General features: G+C 51.4%; 1 protein-coding gene across 4 annotated transcripts in view; it reads left to right on the top strand.

Moving 5' to 3' along the window:
• RPTOR (regulatory associated protein of MTOR complex 1) overlaps window positions 1-14,876 on the top strand; it is a 99,127-nt gene that overhangs the window by 18,462 nt on the left and 65,789 nt on the right. For all 4 annotated transcript variants that reach the window (XM_040081459.1, XM_040081458.1, XM_040081460.2 and 1 more), the window contains 3 exons: window positions 8,921-9,079; window positions 11,600-11,746; window positions 13,900-14,075. In XM_040081459.1, the coding sequence (XP_039937393.1) occupies window positions 8,921-9,079; window positions 11,600-11,746; window positions 13,900-14,075 (482 nt within the window). The remainder of the gene's footprint in view (window positions 1-8,920; window positions 9,080-11,599; window positions 11,747-13,899; window positions 14,076-14,876) is intronic.

Raw genomic sequence — 14,876 nt, 5'->3', positions numbered from 1 at the left:
ATGAGACACAAAAAGGAAAAGAGCAAATAGTTGCAGGCATGAGGTGCTGTGGGGAAGCGTGTTGAGAAGCTGTGGAGAGCAGGAGGTGCCATTAGGCTGCTGTGTGAGCTGAGCTGTAGGTGCACTGCAGACAGCAGGGGCTGGCATTCTGGAGCTAAGTCAACAAACTTGCCAAGTCAGTTTGGTGGGAAAACCCTGAAATGCTCTGGGTCTTGGCAGCTGCTGCAGGCCTGGAGCTCTGTGGGCAGGATGTGATCGAGGGGAGATCAGCTCTGAGCTGCTGTTAGCTCTGAACTGCTGCTCAAAGCCTTTGCCTTCCTTCCCACACTTCTGACAAGAACTTCATTTCACGTTTTATTCTTCATGTCTGTTCTGGTTCGTGCTCTGTCATCAGAATGGGGCCAGAACTGGCAGGGAGCAGGATCTGTGGTTTTGAGGGTCTTTCCCTGTGACCATTGATGTCAGCTTGTCTGAGATGGGAAGAAAGAGCTGATGGGAAAAGGCTCTTGGAGAGAAAAGCAGCTCTGCCTGGCAAAGCTGATTAACGCGTTTCTGTAATTACCACCCAGCTCCGGATGACCCATTTAAAAACACCTTGGCTTTGTGTTGGGTGGGGAGTGGTGAACCCCTGGGCTGGGGGACGGGGAGGAGCCCCCAGGAGCTGTGTGTGCAGCAGACAGCCCCTGGATCACTGGAGAGGGAGGCAGTGCTTGGCACGTGCAGAGGACGCTGCCTTAGAGCTTCTTGCTGACACACACCGCCAGTCTTGTGCAAAACCTAGAGGTTAACAGAGGAATCTGTTGACGTTTTTATTTCTATCCTTGCTCCTCTCTGAGGCAGAATGAGAGAAGCCTGAGATGCTTTGGTTTTTGCTCCTTTCCTGTGGAGATCAGCAAAGCATAAACCTTGGAGTGATTGGCTTCCCTTCTCCCGACTCGTTAAGGTGTTTGTAATCAGAAAATTGCTTCATTAAGCAATTACTTTGCGATCAGAGGAGAACTGAAATTACTGAACAATTATTTAGTACTGAGGAGATGAAGTTCTTGCCCTGCAGGGCCCCAGCCTTGCAGCTCCTCCCTGGGACAGCCAGTGTGAGAATTTACCAGTCTGAACTCCTGCAGCCTGAACTGGGCTCCCAGTAAGACCCAAGTCTCTGTTCAAGAAACAAGAGGATGCAGAGCCTGAAGCTTTAAAGAGCACTTGAAAGGTTCTAGAGGAGGAATGGAGCTGAACTGACGCCGATGCTTAGGAGTTACGTGGTTTGTCTAAGCAGGTTTGAAGGATGTGACCTGGGGTGTCCTTAAAATCCTGTTGGGGCTCCTTGTGCTGTGACCCATCGAGCTGTCACCAGGCTGAGGGTGCAGATCTGGCCTGTGAAAAGCAGATTTGAGTTCTTTCACCATTCCCCTTGTTTAAAAGCAAGCAATTATTTACACAGCCCTCTCAGAATGGTTGAGCAGAGAGGGAAGGATTTGTACCAAACACAGGAGGCTGGTGGGTGGAATTTCTGTGAACTTTGGCACAAACCTGCAGTGTGGAGCAGCTTGTAACTGCTGAGGAGCACACCTGTCTCCTGGATGTATTGTAGCAGCAGCTCAAGGTTGGTTGTCCTGATTTTTGTCTTCCCTGTCAACATCAGTTCTCATGAACAAACTGCTCGGAGGCGTTTTTTTTGGAAGTGTTATTGGATCCCCAGCCTGCACAGGGAGGATTAGCTGCTTTGGAATTCATTTCACATTGGACTTGAAAGCAAGGTCAGAGACTCTGCAGAGGGAAGGTGAAGTCCCTGCTCTGCTGGCTGCAGGCAGGGGAGGGGATGTGCCACGCTCAGAGCTGGCTCCAGCCTCCGTCCTGTCCTGGCAGCAGCAGCTCCAGGAGCCTCGGGCTGCTCCAGGGGGAATTGGCACAGGGGAGATGGAGAGGGGTTTGAAACGCTCCCAGATAGCTGCAGAGGACTTGCCTCAGACTGGCAAGAGTCTCCCTTTGGTTTAGTTTAATGTTCAAATTAAAGCATCATCTCAAAGTTATAGTTTGTCTTCAGTGTAGTTAGTATTTTTCAAGTTAGCAATGACTAATAATTTTATCAGTGATGTTTTCTCCTGGCCTGTGTTAACCAGGTTAAGCTGCTGCCTGTAACGTCAATTTGGGATTTCCAGCACACTCCCTTGTACTTAAATATGCAGTTTTTATTATCTTGGCCTAATCCTCATGAATTTGCATTGGGGTAATTTCATGTGCCCACAGCCTAAAATTAAAACACCTAAAAGGAGGTGGTTTTTTTTTAATATAAAATTAAGAAGCTTGGTGTCTGTGGATGTGGTTCAGAGTAATTTGTATTTGCATGACGTGTCCAAGCCGAGAGTTACTGTGGCCGTATCAGCGTGGGCTTGAGGTGATTGGGTTTGGGATTGATGGGTAGTGGGGATGAACTGCAGGCACTTCTCCCAGGGCTGAGTTATCTCTGAGCTTATCACACAACGGGCTCGGTGTGCCCCTGCTCCCTGAGCCCTGGCACTGCCCTGTCCCGGGCTGGGACAGCCCTGGCACTGCCCTGTCCCGGGCTGGGACAGCCCTGGCACTGCCCTGTCCTGTCCTGGCACTGCCCTGCCCTGGCACTGCCCTGTCCCGGGCTGGGACAGCCCTGGCACTGCCCTGTCCCGGGCTGGGACAGCCCTGGCACTGCCCTGTCCTGGCACTGCCCTGTCCCGGGCTGGGACAGCCCTGGCACTGCTGTGTCCTGCCCTGGCACTGCCCTGTCCTGGCACTGCCCTGTCCTGGGCTGGGACAGCCCTGGCACTGCTGTGTCCTGCCCTGGCACTGCCCTGCCCTGGCACTGCCCTGCCCTGTGCTGGGATGTTTTTTGTGGGACTGTGCAGACCCCAAGGTGTTTGCGTGCAGCTCTGAATTTGTCTGTCCTTTGATGTGCCTCCTCAGCCAGTGCAAACGCAGGATCCTAAATCTTCCTTTGATGCAAGAGAAGCTGCTTTAGTCAGTATTAAAATGAAATCACGGTGAATTGCAGGCTTGGGTTATTAATCACCGTTCTGGATGGAGCAGAGAACAGAGTATTTTTGTTTGTGAGTGAAGTCTGTGGTTTTTCACTAGAACAGCTTTCCCCTCAGCAGGCCTGGAACCAGGCCAGCCTGGCATCACGTGGAGAGGTCTGTAGTAGCGGAGTTATGGAAAGGAAATGGGTGAGTCTGGGAGGAGAGGCAGTGAAATCCCTCCCAGCCCTCTGCTGAGCCCTGCCCGTGGCGGGGGGTGCCTGCAGTGCCTCTGGGTCAGGCGGTGTTCCTGCCCCCTCCCTGCCAGGCACGTGTGCCGTGTGCTGGGTGAGTCAGGCTGCAGAACAGATCCTCCTGGAGCTTCCCAGAGCCTTCCCTCCGTGGGCAGAGCCGGGGATTCTCCCCCAGCTGCCTGGTTGATCAGCAGGACTTTCCTCCAGATCTGTGCTGAGATCTCGCTAAATATCCTCTGGGAGCCCAAATGGCTTTGTGTCAAAAAGATGCTTCCTCTCATCCCCGTGCTCTTTGATTTCTTTAGAAAACTCCACGAGATGAGGGTTTAATTTGAAAAGTCTGGCTTCTCATTAGAGATGCTGAGTGGGCTCTTCCCCAAAGTGTTTGTTCATGGTTGTGTTTGTTTATTATTATTCCACCAACGTGCCCAGCACAGAGCTCAGCCTGGATTTCCTCTGGATTTCCTTTAGAAACTGATGTCATTCTGCCTGCTTTCCCCTTTCCTGGTACCCAGGTGATTTCAGAGGGATTTTACCATCTACAGGTGATGTAAATAACAGTAATTCAATACTTGAGATAATTCAGTTCTCTTTGGTTCATGGGGATGAGGAAGCTGAGGGGTCTCACTGTGCCACCCACAGTGGTTGGGGATGGCTGCAGCAGCTCTGGGCTTCTCATCTTGCTGAAATTGCCCCATCCTATCTTGGATTTTCCTCTTTTTTTTTTTTTTTTTTTTGCCATGTTCCTGTTCGTTGCTCAGATGCTCCAACGTGTTCAGGAGATTTAAAAAGTGAAATATAATGGTGTTGCTTTGCTGTGTGCACCACATGTTCATCCTGGCTGTGAGTTTTTGACATATATGTGCCTGTTTTATGTGTCTGAGCCCCACTTTGTTCCAGACACTCTCAGGAACACCTTGCGTCAAACTGGCAGCTGCCTCCTATAAAGTGGAATATGAATGAGTTCCATTTTATCCTCCTCACTCAAAACTTCATCCAGGGTTTTTAATGTTCATCTTTAACAGGTCTTCAGGCGTCTGAGAGCATCTCTGTCTGGGCTGGTTTTGTCCTTTGCCTGTGAGATTTTGCCTCAGGGTGGCTGAGGTGCGCACGGAAGCCCAGGGCTGTGGCTCCAGGATGGATCCCTGGGCAGCGGGGCTGCCTTTGTGCCCACAGCCCGGAGAGCTGCTGTGGGACCTGCCCACCCTGGCCCTGCAAGCTGCTGCTGTCATTCCTCTTGGCTTTTAGTCACTTCCTTCTTTCTAAGGCTTCTTGGAGTTGAGTTTTTCCAACTTGGGCATTGCTCCAAAACCCCCTCTCTTGGAATAATTAGCTTGCTTTGATTCCTTTTAATTAAATCATGTGAAGCAGGCTGGCTGTGTGCATGGCAAAGTCACAGGTTTAACGTCTTCTCTGCGTTTGGAACCTGGGATGCAGATCTGCTCCGAGCGGCAGCTGCGCCCTGGGCTTGGAATTTGGATCAGGGAAGAGCATTGCTGAGGGTAAGGGAGAGCAGCACCTGCTGCATCTCCGAGTTTGGGATCCACCACGGAGGCTGTGCCATGGCCCAGGGTGTGCAGGACATGGATTCTGCGCTGGGATAACGGGGCTGGGACTGGTTCCTCCAGGAAATCCCACCCAGCCCTGCTCTCTGAGGTTCCAGAGGGCAGGAAACGCTCCTGGGCACTTGCAGGGATGGGGCAGGGACAGGCACTTGGTGAGGGAACAGGGAAACCTCAAACCCTGCAGCTGGATTGCCTCTGTTTTATTTCTTTTACCCACCGCAGGCAGGGCCTTGTGTGTGCCATTTGCATTTGGGATTCTTTGTCACCAGGAAGCTGTGTAAAAAAACCCCGATCTCCAGCCAAATAAAGCTTCTACATCTCATTATAGATTCTGGGTAGGAGCATCCTTCTTCTGCAGGGAGGTGTAAGAGGCAGCTTCAGTACAGAATCCTGAACGTTGGAGTAGTTTCTTCTGTGGATAAATTTGGAACACGTTCAGTAAGGTATCTTAGGGATAAAAGGGGAGTGACTTCGGGGTTTGTTCTGCTGAATGAGAAGAGACTGAGGCTGTGAGGAGCAGAGGCTCTGGATGCCAGCACAGACATTTGTCATACATTTTTCATACACTTTGCATCTCTGGGGGTTTGGTGTGGGATCACCCACACGCTGTGGTCTGAGCCTTGGGGAGAGCTCCTGGAACAAACACTGAGGTCTTGGGCTGCAGGGGAGTGAAAGAGGAACACTTGAATTTTATAGCTTTGATGAGAAAATGGGTTTATCCTCCTGTTTTCTAAAGGGGAAAAGATCCATCCCTGTGCTGAAAGAGCCCTGGTGCTCCTGCAGAGCCTCTTGCCTGCTGGGCTGGGCAGTGCCCCTGGTGATGGGAACCTGGCCTGCCTTCCAGAACTTCCCACTGCCCCTGAGAGCTGAGCAGCATCAGCAGCTTCAGTCCCCTCTGGTGTCACCTCTGGCACTCTGCACCCCTCCCTTTTCACGGGCGCTGAGCCTGAGCTGAGTTTCCTGGGCTCAGCAGCTGGCAGGGCGAGCAGAGCCGAGTTTGGGAGGTGATGACCAGCCAGTCCTGGTGTCTCAGGTGACAGCAGAGCCCTCGGGCCAGTCCTGGTGTCTCAGGTGACAGCAGAGCCCTCGGGCCAGTCCTGGTGTCTCAGGTGACAGCAGAGCCCTTTGGCACAGCCACGGAGCTGCTGCAGCCCCGGCTCCTCGGGAAAGGGGGCTCTGCCTGCGGCTCCTCCTCAGTCTCACACGTGTGTCTTGGCCCCATTAAAAATTAAAGGAAAAGCTGTAATTAGTGAGGTTTCCAAAGCAGAGCCATTAACTTAAGCTCAGAATCCAGAGGACTGTGGGAATTTCTGCAGCCAGTGCGTGCTGACGTTCCAGTGGGGTAGGAGCTGATGAATCCACTGAAGGGGTTTCTCCTCTCTGGGCAGACTGGAGTTGGAGAGGTCCCTGCTGTGAACACCTGGCTGCTTTATTTCTCCTTTGAAAGAAGTAAATCCCTTGTGAAACAAAGGGGCAGTGATTTGGGAGGTGGTTCTGTGGGGATGTCAGGGGATGATCAGCACCAGGCTCTGGAGTGACACCATCTCACTTCCCGTTTCAGCATTAAACGTGGCTAATGTCCACAGAAAGCCACTTTCTGCTACCCCCTAACTGGTTTCTTTTCCTGGTTTGGGTGGCAGAACTCCTTTCTGTTGAGACTCCTCCTATTTCCTGCAAATTTGCCGGTGCAGTGTTTTACCAGTCCTGAAGCTTCAACACTGAAAGGTGAAATCTTTTAAGAGATTTCCTAACTGCCACCAGTTAACAGGGCCAAGGCTGGATAAACCAGTGAGCGTTTCACACAGCCCTGGCAATAAACGAGCAAAGCTTTTCACTCTGCCTGTGTGAGCAGAATAATGAGAATCTCCTGGATCAGGGCACCACGTCATTGCTTGTGACAGGAGCTGTCCGGGGAGGCAGAGGTGATGAGGAGCTCCCATCCCCGCCAGGGCGCTGCGACGGCTCTGCCGCGCCGGGTGCAGCGTCCAGGTGAAGGCTGGGGTGTCCTGTCTCCACCAGGCTGCTTGCCAAAGGCCAGGAAATGTCTGTCAGCTGCACCTGACGGGAGGCAGGAGGGCAGCAGCGCTCAGGAGCTGGGCAGTGGCTGATAAAAACACGGGAAAACAACCCAAACCCAGGGGTGGCTGTGCTATTGCTACCAAGAGGAGCTGCTGAGGTTAAACCCCACAGAGCTCTCGGTGTTGGTTGGGCTCTGTTACCTTTTGCACTCATTAGTGCTGGAAAGCTCCTGCTGGGAGCTGGAGGGGGAGGAATAACCATGGGAGGAAAGAAAAATGACAAAAAACCCAAAAAAGGCACCGCCTGGGCTGGTGTGTCACTCCCGTACCTGGTCCTTGTCATGTCTGAACTCCCACCTGAGTCCTGAGCTGGCAGCAGGGCTCAGACTGCGCTCACTCACAGGCTCCCTCCCCTCCTTTCCCTTTCCCTTCCCCTCGTGTTTCTCCAGGCCCAAATGATCTGTTTGCAGTTTGGAAATTGAGATCTACAGACTTGAGTTGGAGAGCCTGAATCCACACCTCCATTAACTGCGAGCTGTGTTTAATATTGATGCTCCGGGGACGTGAGGAGGGATGGAATGAGCCTGTTCTCCTGAGGAAATAAAAAAAAAAAGCTGAAATTCCCCAGCACTCAGGCTGGGGTGGCTGGTGAGGCTGCCAGCAGCCAGGCTGGGATTTAAGGGGCACATTTCTGCAAATCAGTGTCTTCATCACTACTTTGAGTGGAGAGAGGAGGAGGTGGGGGCTCTGTGGGAAGATTAATGCAGCCTCTTGGCTTTCCTGAGTGCTGAGGTTCCCAGAAAGGATGAGGGTGTCACATCACTGCTTCTTGCTTCATATTTTTCCTCCTTTTGCTTGCTTTTCTTGGGTGTTGCCGTCGTTAAATGCTTCCATTCATTGTTCCCTCTCCCCTGCTGGCTGGAGACTCCGACTGTTAATTGAGCAGCTCTGTATCTGCTCTTCAGGCTTCTCAGACAAACAATTTAAATCCTTCATCCTCTTTTACTGTGGCATTTTAACACTTTCTCATCTTTGGCTGTCACAGAGAAAAACCTAAAAAGCCCAAACTCCTGCAGCCTTGGTTTGGGTTGTAAACAGGCAGCTTTTGGAGAGGTGTGTTTTTCCTGCTCTTAAACCTGGGTCTTTATTTCTCTACATCAGACTGAAGGTTTTTGTTGTGATCCTGGGGTTTCAGTCTCTGCAGTTCTGGAGAAGAGACAAAGAGCCAGGCTTTTGTCTTTCAAAGGACGGTTGAAAGACTCTCTGTTATTACTTGGCCTTCCTTCAGAAAAATGCACTTTTGAGCGTGACAGACCTGCTCCTACCTGGGTGTCTTGAACTCAGCCAAGTTAAAAGGCGTTTGAAGCATTGGGGCTTTTGCCAGTTTGATTTTTCCTCCATCCTCCAGTGTGCTCTGAGTTCGGTGCTCGTAGGAGCGGGAGCGGGGTGTGCACAGCCGCAGCTGGGGGAATGCATCCCCTTTTCCCAAGGAAAAGGGCAGTTTCCAAGGGATATCCATCACTTTTCCCCCTTTTTACCCAACGGTGTGAATGTCACGTTCCTGGGCCTTTTGTGGCCTTTTGTCTGGAGAATGGTGTCTGTCTATACAATTTTCTCTCTTCAAAGTTTTAGCTTCCTTATTTTCCATATTTTCCATTGGTGTGCAACTCTGAACTTCATACAAAGCGTTAGCAAGTTCTCCTCACAGTTTAGACAAAACAATCCTTCTCCAGCCCCAGAACCAAGGACACCGCTGCAGCTTCAGGCCCAGAAAGTGCAAACAGCAGCGAATTGAGGGGAGCAAACAGGGAGGGTGGGACTGCATCACCTGAGCTGTAATTAGACAATTAACTCCAACATGGAAATGGACCCAACATGTGAAAACTCCTGACCCGGCGTCCACCTTGGGTAGAGCCTCGGCTGGGTGTCGGTGTCGCCTTGTGCTGCCCCAGGTGGATCCCGGGAAGGGCTTTTAATAAATCCCTGCTTTATTCCTTCAGCGCTGTGCAGCCTCTCCTCCGGGTGCCCTCTCCTCACCCGGGGCAGGAGCTGCTGTGCCCGCTGCTGTGCCCAGTGACCCTGTCCCTGCTGTGTCCCAGGCCAGGTACAAGCAGAGCCTGGACCCCACGGTGGACGAGGTGAAGAAGCTGTGCACGTCGCTGCGGCGCAACGCCAAGGAGGAGCGCGTGCTGTTCCACTACAACGGGCACGGCGTGCCCCGGCCCACGGTCAACGGCGAGATCTGGGTCTTCAACAAGGTGGGTGTGGGTCAGCACAGCCCTGCAGGGCGCTGCAGCCTTCCGCTGGCTTTGTGTCCTGGAGTCACAGCCTGCTCCGGGCTGCAGGGTCCCTGCAGCCCACCCAGTGCCACCCCTGCCATGGCAGGGACTCCTGCCACTGTCCCAGGCTGCTCCGAACCCTGCCCAGCCTGGCCTTGGGCACTGCCAGGGATCCAGGGGCAGCCACAGCTGCTCTGGGCACCCTGTGCCAGGGCTCTCCACCCTCAGTGGGAGGGGATCTCTTCCCAAAATGTGCCCTGAGTTTCCCCTCTCTCAGTCTGAAGCCATTGTCTCCTCACCCCCCAGGTTTAGGATATGTTCACAGGTGTTTGGTTCCCTGCTTGCTTCCTCTGTGTTCTTGGGGCTCTGTGGCCACAGGCTGTCCCTGCTCTGGGGGGCACGAGGGGCTTCTCTCCAGCGCACTGTAGCCATAAATTACTGGCATAGAGATGGCAGGGGAGCGTGGGGACTCGGAATTGTTCTGCTCTGACTCACTGTGCAGTGTGGACGTACCAAGAGAGCATCAAGACAGTCCCTGGGAACTGGTTCATTTGGCATTTTCTGGCCTTTTGCCACGTGTTGAGGCTGCAGTAACATTTTTCATGTGTTCATTGTGAGTGCTGTTCTATCACTGAGGAGTAAAGTTCCAGTTTAGCTGCTGTTTCCTGAGCAAATCTCAACGTGGCTTTGAAAGGAGGAAAATCAACGAGCCCCAACTTCAGGCATGTTCATTCTGACATTTTGAGGAGCTTCTCTGCAAACTTGAAATACCTCTGAGCTGTCTGCCAAACAATTGGGGTGAAATCCGCTCACAGGCAGTTTCCAGTTGAGCTGTTGTGTGATTCCCAGGAAGAGGCACAGAGGGCTGGCGGGAGCAGTGCTGGAGCAGGGATTTCTCCTCCCTGGGAACAAACCTGGCTTTGGGTGTGCCCAGCCCAGCGTGGCATCAAAGCTGTGCTGCAGAGCTCTGCTTTAGCACCCCTCCTTGCTTCAAACTGCCTCATTTGCATCTCATTAGCAAATGGGATGTTTAATGTGACCCCCGCAGTAGAGCTGGAACATAAAATTCTTCTGCTTGGAAATACCACAAATATTAATCAGAGCTATAACCCGATCTTAGCTGGAGCAAGACACACTGGAAGCGTAAAGGTAGAACAATGCCTGCCCATAAAATGCCGCTGATGAGATGTGTCAGAGCAGGGTTTTATGTGGAACTTCCTGGGGTTGGAATGTGCTTCACGTGAGCGGTGACCTTAAGAAAGGCTGTGCTGAGGACGGGCTCTTCGTGCCTCCTCCCACCCTGCGGTGATTTGCAGAGCTCCAGCTCCCTAAAACTTGGGCTTTTATCAACAGTTTTCCCTTTTCATTTCAATGAAACAACCCCAACTGTTACAGATGGGCAGAGCTGGGTTTGGCAGTGCCTTAGCCCTCCCTGCCTTACGTAACACGCGGTTTATGATGCCTCCTGTCTTTATCGACGCTGATACGTGCCCTTGAAAATTGGATTTTTGTAAAAAGTTTACTGGTTTTATTACAGCTATTTAAAGTCTCTTGAATTTAAATGAGAGTTATGATCCCATCCATCATCCTGCTGATGTTAATAGGAACATCACAGCTTTTCCCGAGGATTTGGGCTGAGCTGAGGGTTGGAGGAACACCAGGTTGCCCTCTGCCTGTAGCTGAGAAGGATCCTGCTGGCAGCCACTGGGTATTTGGTGGTGACTCTTTGCAGGCTGGAATCTGTGGTTTGTATTTTCAGCTCCCTTGGTTCAGGATGGGCTCCTCAGAGCTGGCTTTAAATGGCTGATTTTTATCCTCTTGCCTCCAGTTATTTGGGGGCGTTCGTTAAGATGGAAGACAAGGAACCAGATCCTTCTTATTTACAGAAAGGGAACTGTGGGCACTCCACTCTGTTGAAGGCAGCTTTGTTGGTTTTAATTTTAATGGATAATTTGGAAAGTTGCACAGAAGCTGAAGCTGTAATAAAATTATGAAGCATCTCGTTAGGCTCAGGCGGGGTAGTGCTGATGGGCTGCAGGGGCTTAATTATCCATCCTGATTTATTGATGGGGTTTTCAGTTTAACATGTTTGATGTTAAATTAAAGACAGCTGGTTTGCATCCTTTATCAGTGTTGCAGAAATTTGGGATAAAATTGGACTATTAAATGCTGTTTGGAGTTGTTAGCACATATCAGAGCTCTAAATATCTGATACTGAAAACTCTTGGCAAAGTTTTGGGCTTTTTTTTTTTAGAGTTGGATGTTTCAAATAACACCACGATGAAATCTGCTTGTTGCTTGTGTTGACTTGGCTTCTCATCCTCGTTACTGGGGATGTGTGCTCAGTGAGATTTGTGTTCCTTGATCTGTTCAATCCAGGTTTTGTTTTGGGCTCTCAGAGTTTCCTGGCTGCGTTTTCGGACCTCTCCCAGGTGGGGTTCTGTTGTTTCCGTGCCCAGTGGTGACTGGGGTGGTGCTTTTGGTGCTTTTCTCCTGCAGAACTACACCCAGTACATCCCCCTGTCCATCTACGACCTGCAGACGTGGATGGGGAGCCCTTCCATCTTCGTCTACGACTGCTCCAACGCCGGCCTCATTGTCAAGTCCTTCAAGCAGTTTGCACTACAGAGAGAGCAGGAGCTGGAGGTGAGAGCTCGGGCTCAGCTGGGCTTTACTGAGCACAGGTGGGGTTTGGGCTCCCCTTGCTGTGCAGGCTGAAAAACGGGGTTAAAACCGTGTCGGAAGGCAAATCAATTTGCGGATAACTTTGCCGCTCTGATCTTTCTGGTTCCGTTTGCTCTCCCATTAAACTTGGAATGATTTTTAATACAAGCACTAATTAAATGTTAATGTTATTAGAATCAATTTGGGCCCTAATGGTCTTTTCTGCCGAGATGAATGCTGAGGTGAGCAAGGCATCGTTATTTTGGTTGCAGAACTCTGGTGTCTGGGGCTGGGTTTCGATGCAGTTGTGGTTTTGTGCTGTTCAAGAGAATGCGAAAATGTGAGACAACAAAAACCTGATCCACACAGGGATTGTCCTGCTGGCTCCAGCTCTGCAGAGTGTGGAATGTGTTCCCAACAAGAAGCTGTCTTTGGTTGCAAATGGAATTAGTAATAAATTTATTGAAGCAAAAATCTGACGTGCAAAGTGGAAGCGAAGAAGTCGGAGTGTGGTGTGCAGCCTCCCCCCTGCTGCCTGTGGCTCACAGGGAGAGGAATTCTTACACTTCCAGGACGCTGCATTAGAAACCCCAGAACTTCAAGGAAGGAATATTAATTAATCAGGCAACTGAGTGTCACAAATACAGCCTCCAGACAGATATTAAGTGTCCCTGCCTGTCAGTCCTTTCCTTTGGAATTCCAGTTTTTGGGGATGCTTTTGTGGGGGCTCTTTGGCAGGTGGAAATTCCGTTGTACTGAAGAAGACAGCCTGGGATATGCAGATCGTTTCATTATTCCTTCTCTTCCATAAAGTCATTCCATATTTTGTAACAGTAAAAAACTTCCCGTAGTGTGTGGCTGAACATGAAACTGCCAGGTCAGGCAGGGATCAATAGAATTGGTAGCAGAGCCCTTCTGAAGTCAGAGAAAGGTGGTCAGAATATCCTTTCCCTCGCAGCCTGGGACTTCCACTGGGATATTTTGGGGCCTTTCTCCTTTGTTTATACAATGCTCTCCTGGGCATTTTGGTTTTGGTTCCTCATTCTGTTCCCAAGCAGGTTGAAGAGGTCTGACTTCCCCTTCCCTTTCCCTGCTTTCTTCAGCAATTCCCTTTTCCCCTGGGCTCCAGAAGGACTCGGAGGCTGCTGTGTCTGGGAGCAGCCCCAGGGCACCTCTGCTCTGAGGCAGATCCGCTGCTCAGGGGGAGCAAAACCTCTGCAAGTCCGGCCAGGGGAGAAGGATGAGCACAAGCAATAAAGTCTTTATTTCAACAAACGTTCACTTCCATCTTCTCTGGGATTTTTCACCTCGTGGAATACGTGAGGTTACATGGGACAGCTGCTCTAGCGCTGCTGCTCCTGCAGCATGGGTTAACGCTCCCAGTTCGTTTGGTTATGGAAATACTTGCAGGGTTATGTGTCAGCTTTTCATTCTGCCCTTAGATTTCATTAACTCCTGGAGCCTGACTGAGGTTCCTGCTGGTGGGGAACAGGAAAAAAGCAGAGCCTTGCTCACAGGGAGAGCAGAGCGCTCACGGCGTCAGGAGAGCGTGGAGGGGAATTCATTTGGAAAATTATAAATTATCCATTTGTTCAAATTCATGAAAAGTGAAGCAAAGCTGCAACTGGTGCTCCAGAGGGGCTGCCAGAGTGATCAGGATAATTGTTCCCCATTTCCCTGCAAAGGAGATCAGAGGAGTTTGCTTTTCCCTTAATCTGCCAGAGGGATTCTTACCTTCTGATTCCGTATCTTGCCCTAATGAAAAAAATGCAAAATGTTGGAAAGAAACTTTGGTGGCTGGATTTTACTTTGTTTACCTGGCTCACAAAGGCGCTGGGGAGGTTATTTGTGTTTTCACTCCCTGAACTATTAGTCTCAAAGGTCGAATTCTCAGCCAAGATCTTAAATAGCAGAATCCCGGTGCTTTTGGAAAACGGGAATGTTGGTCTTTAGGGCATTTTTACTTTGTAGACTCAGGTTTGGTCTACAGGGTATTTCTAGGCTGACTCTGGACTTAGCAGTTGGGTGCTGTTAATTAGAGTGAATGTGAGTTAAAGCTGTGCTGCCGTAGTCACCCAGAGCTCCTGGGCCATTTCCTGACCTTCCCCCCGGGGGAATTCCCTTGTTCTCCGCAGGTGGCTGCCATTAACCCCAACCACCCCCTTGCCCAGATGCCTCTGCCCCCCTCCATGAAGAACTGCATCCAGCTGGCAGCCTGTGAGGCCAACGAGCTGCTGCCCATGATCCCAGACCTGCCTGCCGACCTCTTCACCTCCTGCCTCACCACCCCCATCAAGATCGCGCTGCGCTGGTGAGTGAGAGCCCCCAGCCCCCTGCCCGGGGCACAGCCGGCCTTTGGGGTCCCCAGATCTGCTCCTGACCCACAGCGGCCCTGCAACATTCAATAGCAGGGTTTGGGGTCCCCAAACCTGCTCCTGACCCACAGCTGCCCTGCACCATTCAATAGCAGGCTTTGGGAACCCCAAACCTGCTCCTGACCCACAGCTGCCCTGCACCATTCAATAGCAGCCTTTGGGGTCCCCAGATCTGCTCCTGACCCACAGCTGCCCTGCACCATTCAATAGCAGGCTTTGGGGTCCCCAGATCTGCTCCTGACCCACAGCGGCCCTGCACCATTCAATAGCAGGCTTTGGGGTCCCCAAACCTGCTCCTGACCCACAGCGGCCCTGCACCATTCAATAGCAGGCTTTGGGAACCCCAAACCTGCTCCTGACCCACAGCTGCCTTGCACCATTCAATAGCAGCCTTTGGGGTCCCCAGATCTGCTCCTGACCCACAGCGGCCCTGCACCATTCAATAGCAGGCTTTGGGGTCCCCAGATCTGCTCCTGACCCACAGCTGCCTTGCACCATTCAATAGCAGCCTTTGGGGTCCCCAGATCTGCTCCTGACCCACAGCGGCCCTGCACCATTCAATAGCAGCCTTTGGGGTCCCCAGATCTGCTCCTGACCCACAGCGGCCCTGCACCATTCAATAGCAGGGTTTGAACTGGGCACTGGGGAACAGTGGCTTGTTAATGAGAGCTGGAAAAGTGGAAATATGGTTATCTTCTGCTTATTGCACTTTAGTTTCCAGCTCAATATCTAGGTTT

The sequence above is a fragment of the Hirundo rustica genome, chromosome 18 (assembly GCF_015227805.2).
Source record: "Hirundo rustica isolate bHirRus1 chromosome 18, bHirRus1.pri.v3, whole genome shotgun sequence".
Lineage (NCBI taxonomy): Eukaryota > Metazoa > Chordata > Aves > Passeriformes > Hirundinidae > Hirundo > Hirundo rustica.
Note: the sequence above shows the minus strand (reverse complement) of the source record. Positions and strands in the feature narration are given on the sequence as shown.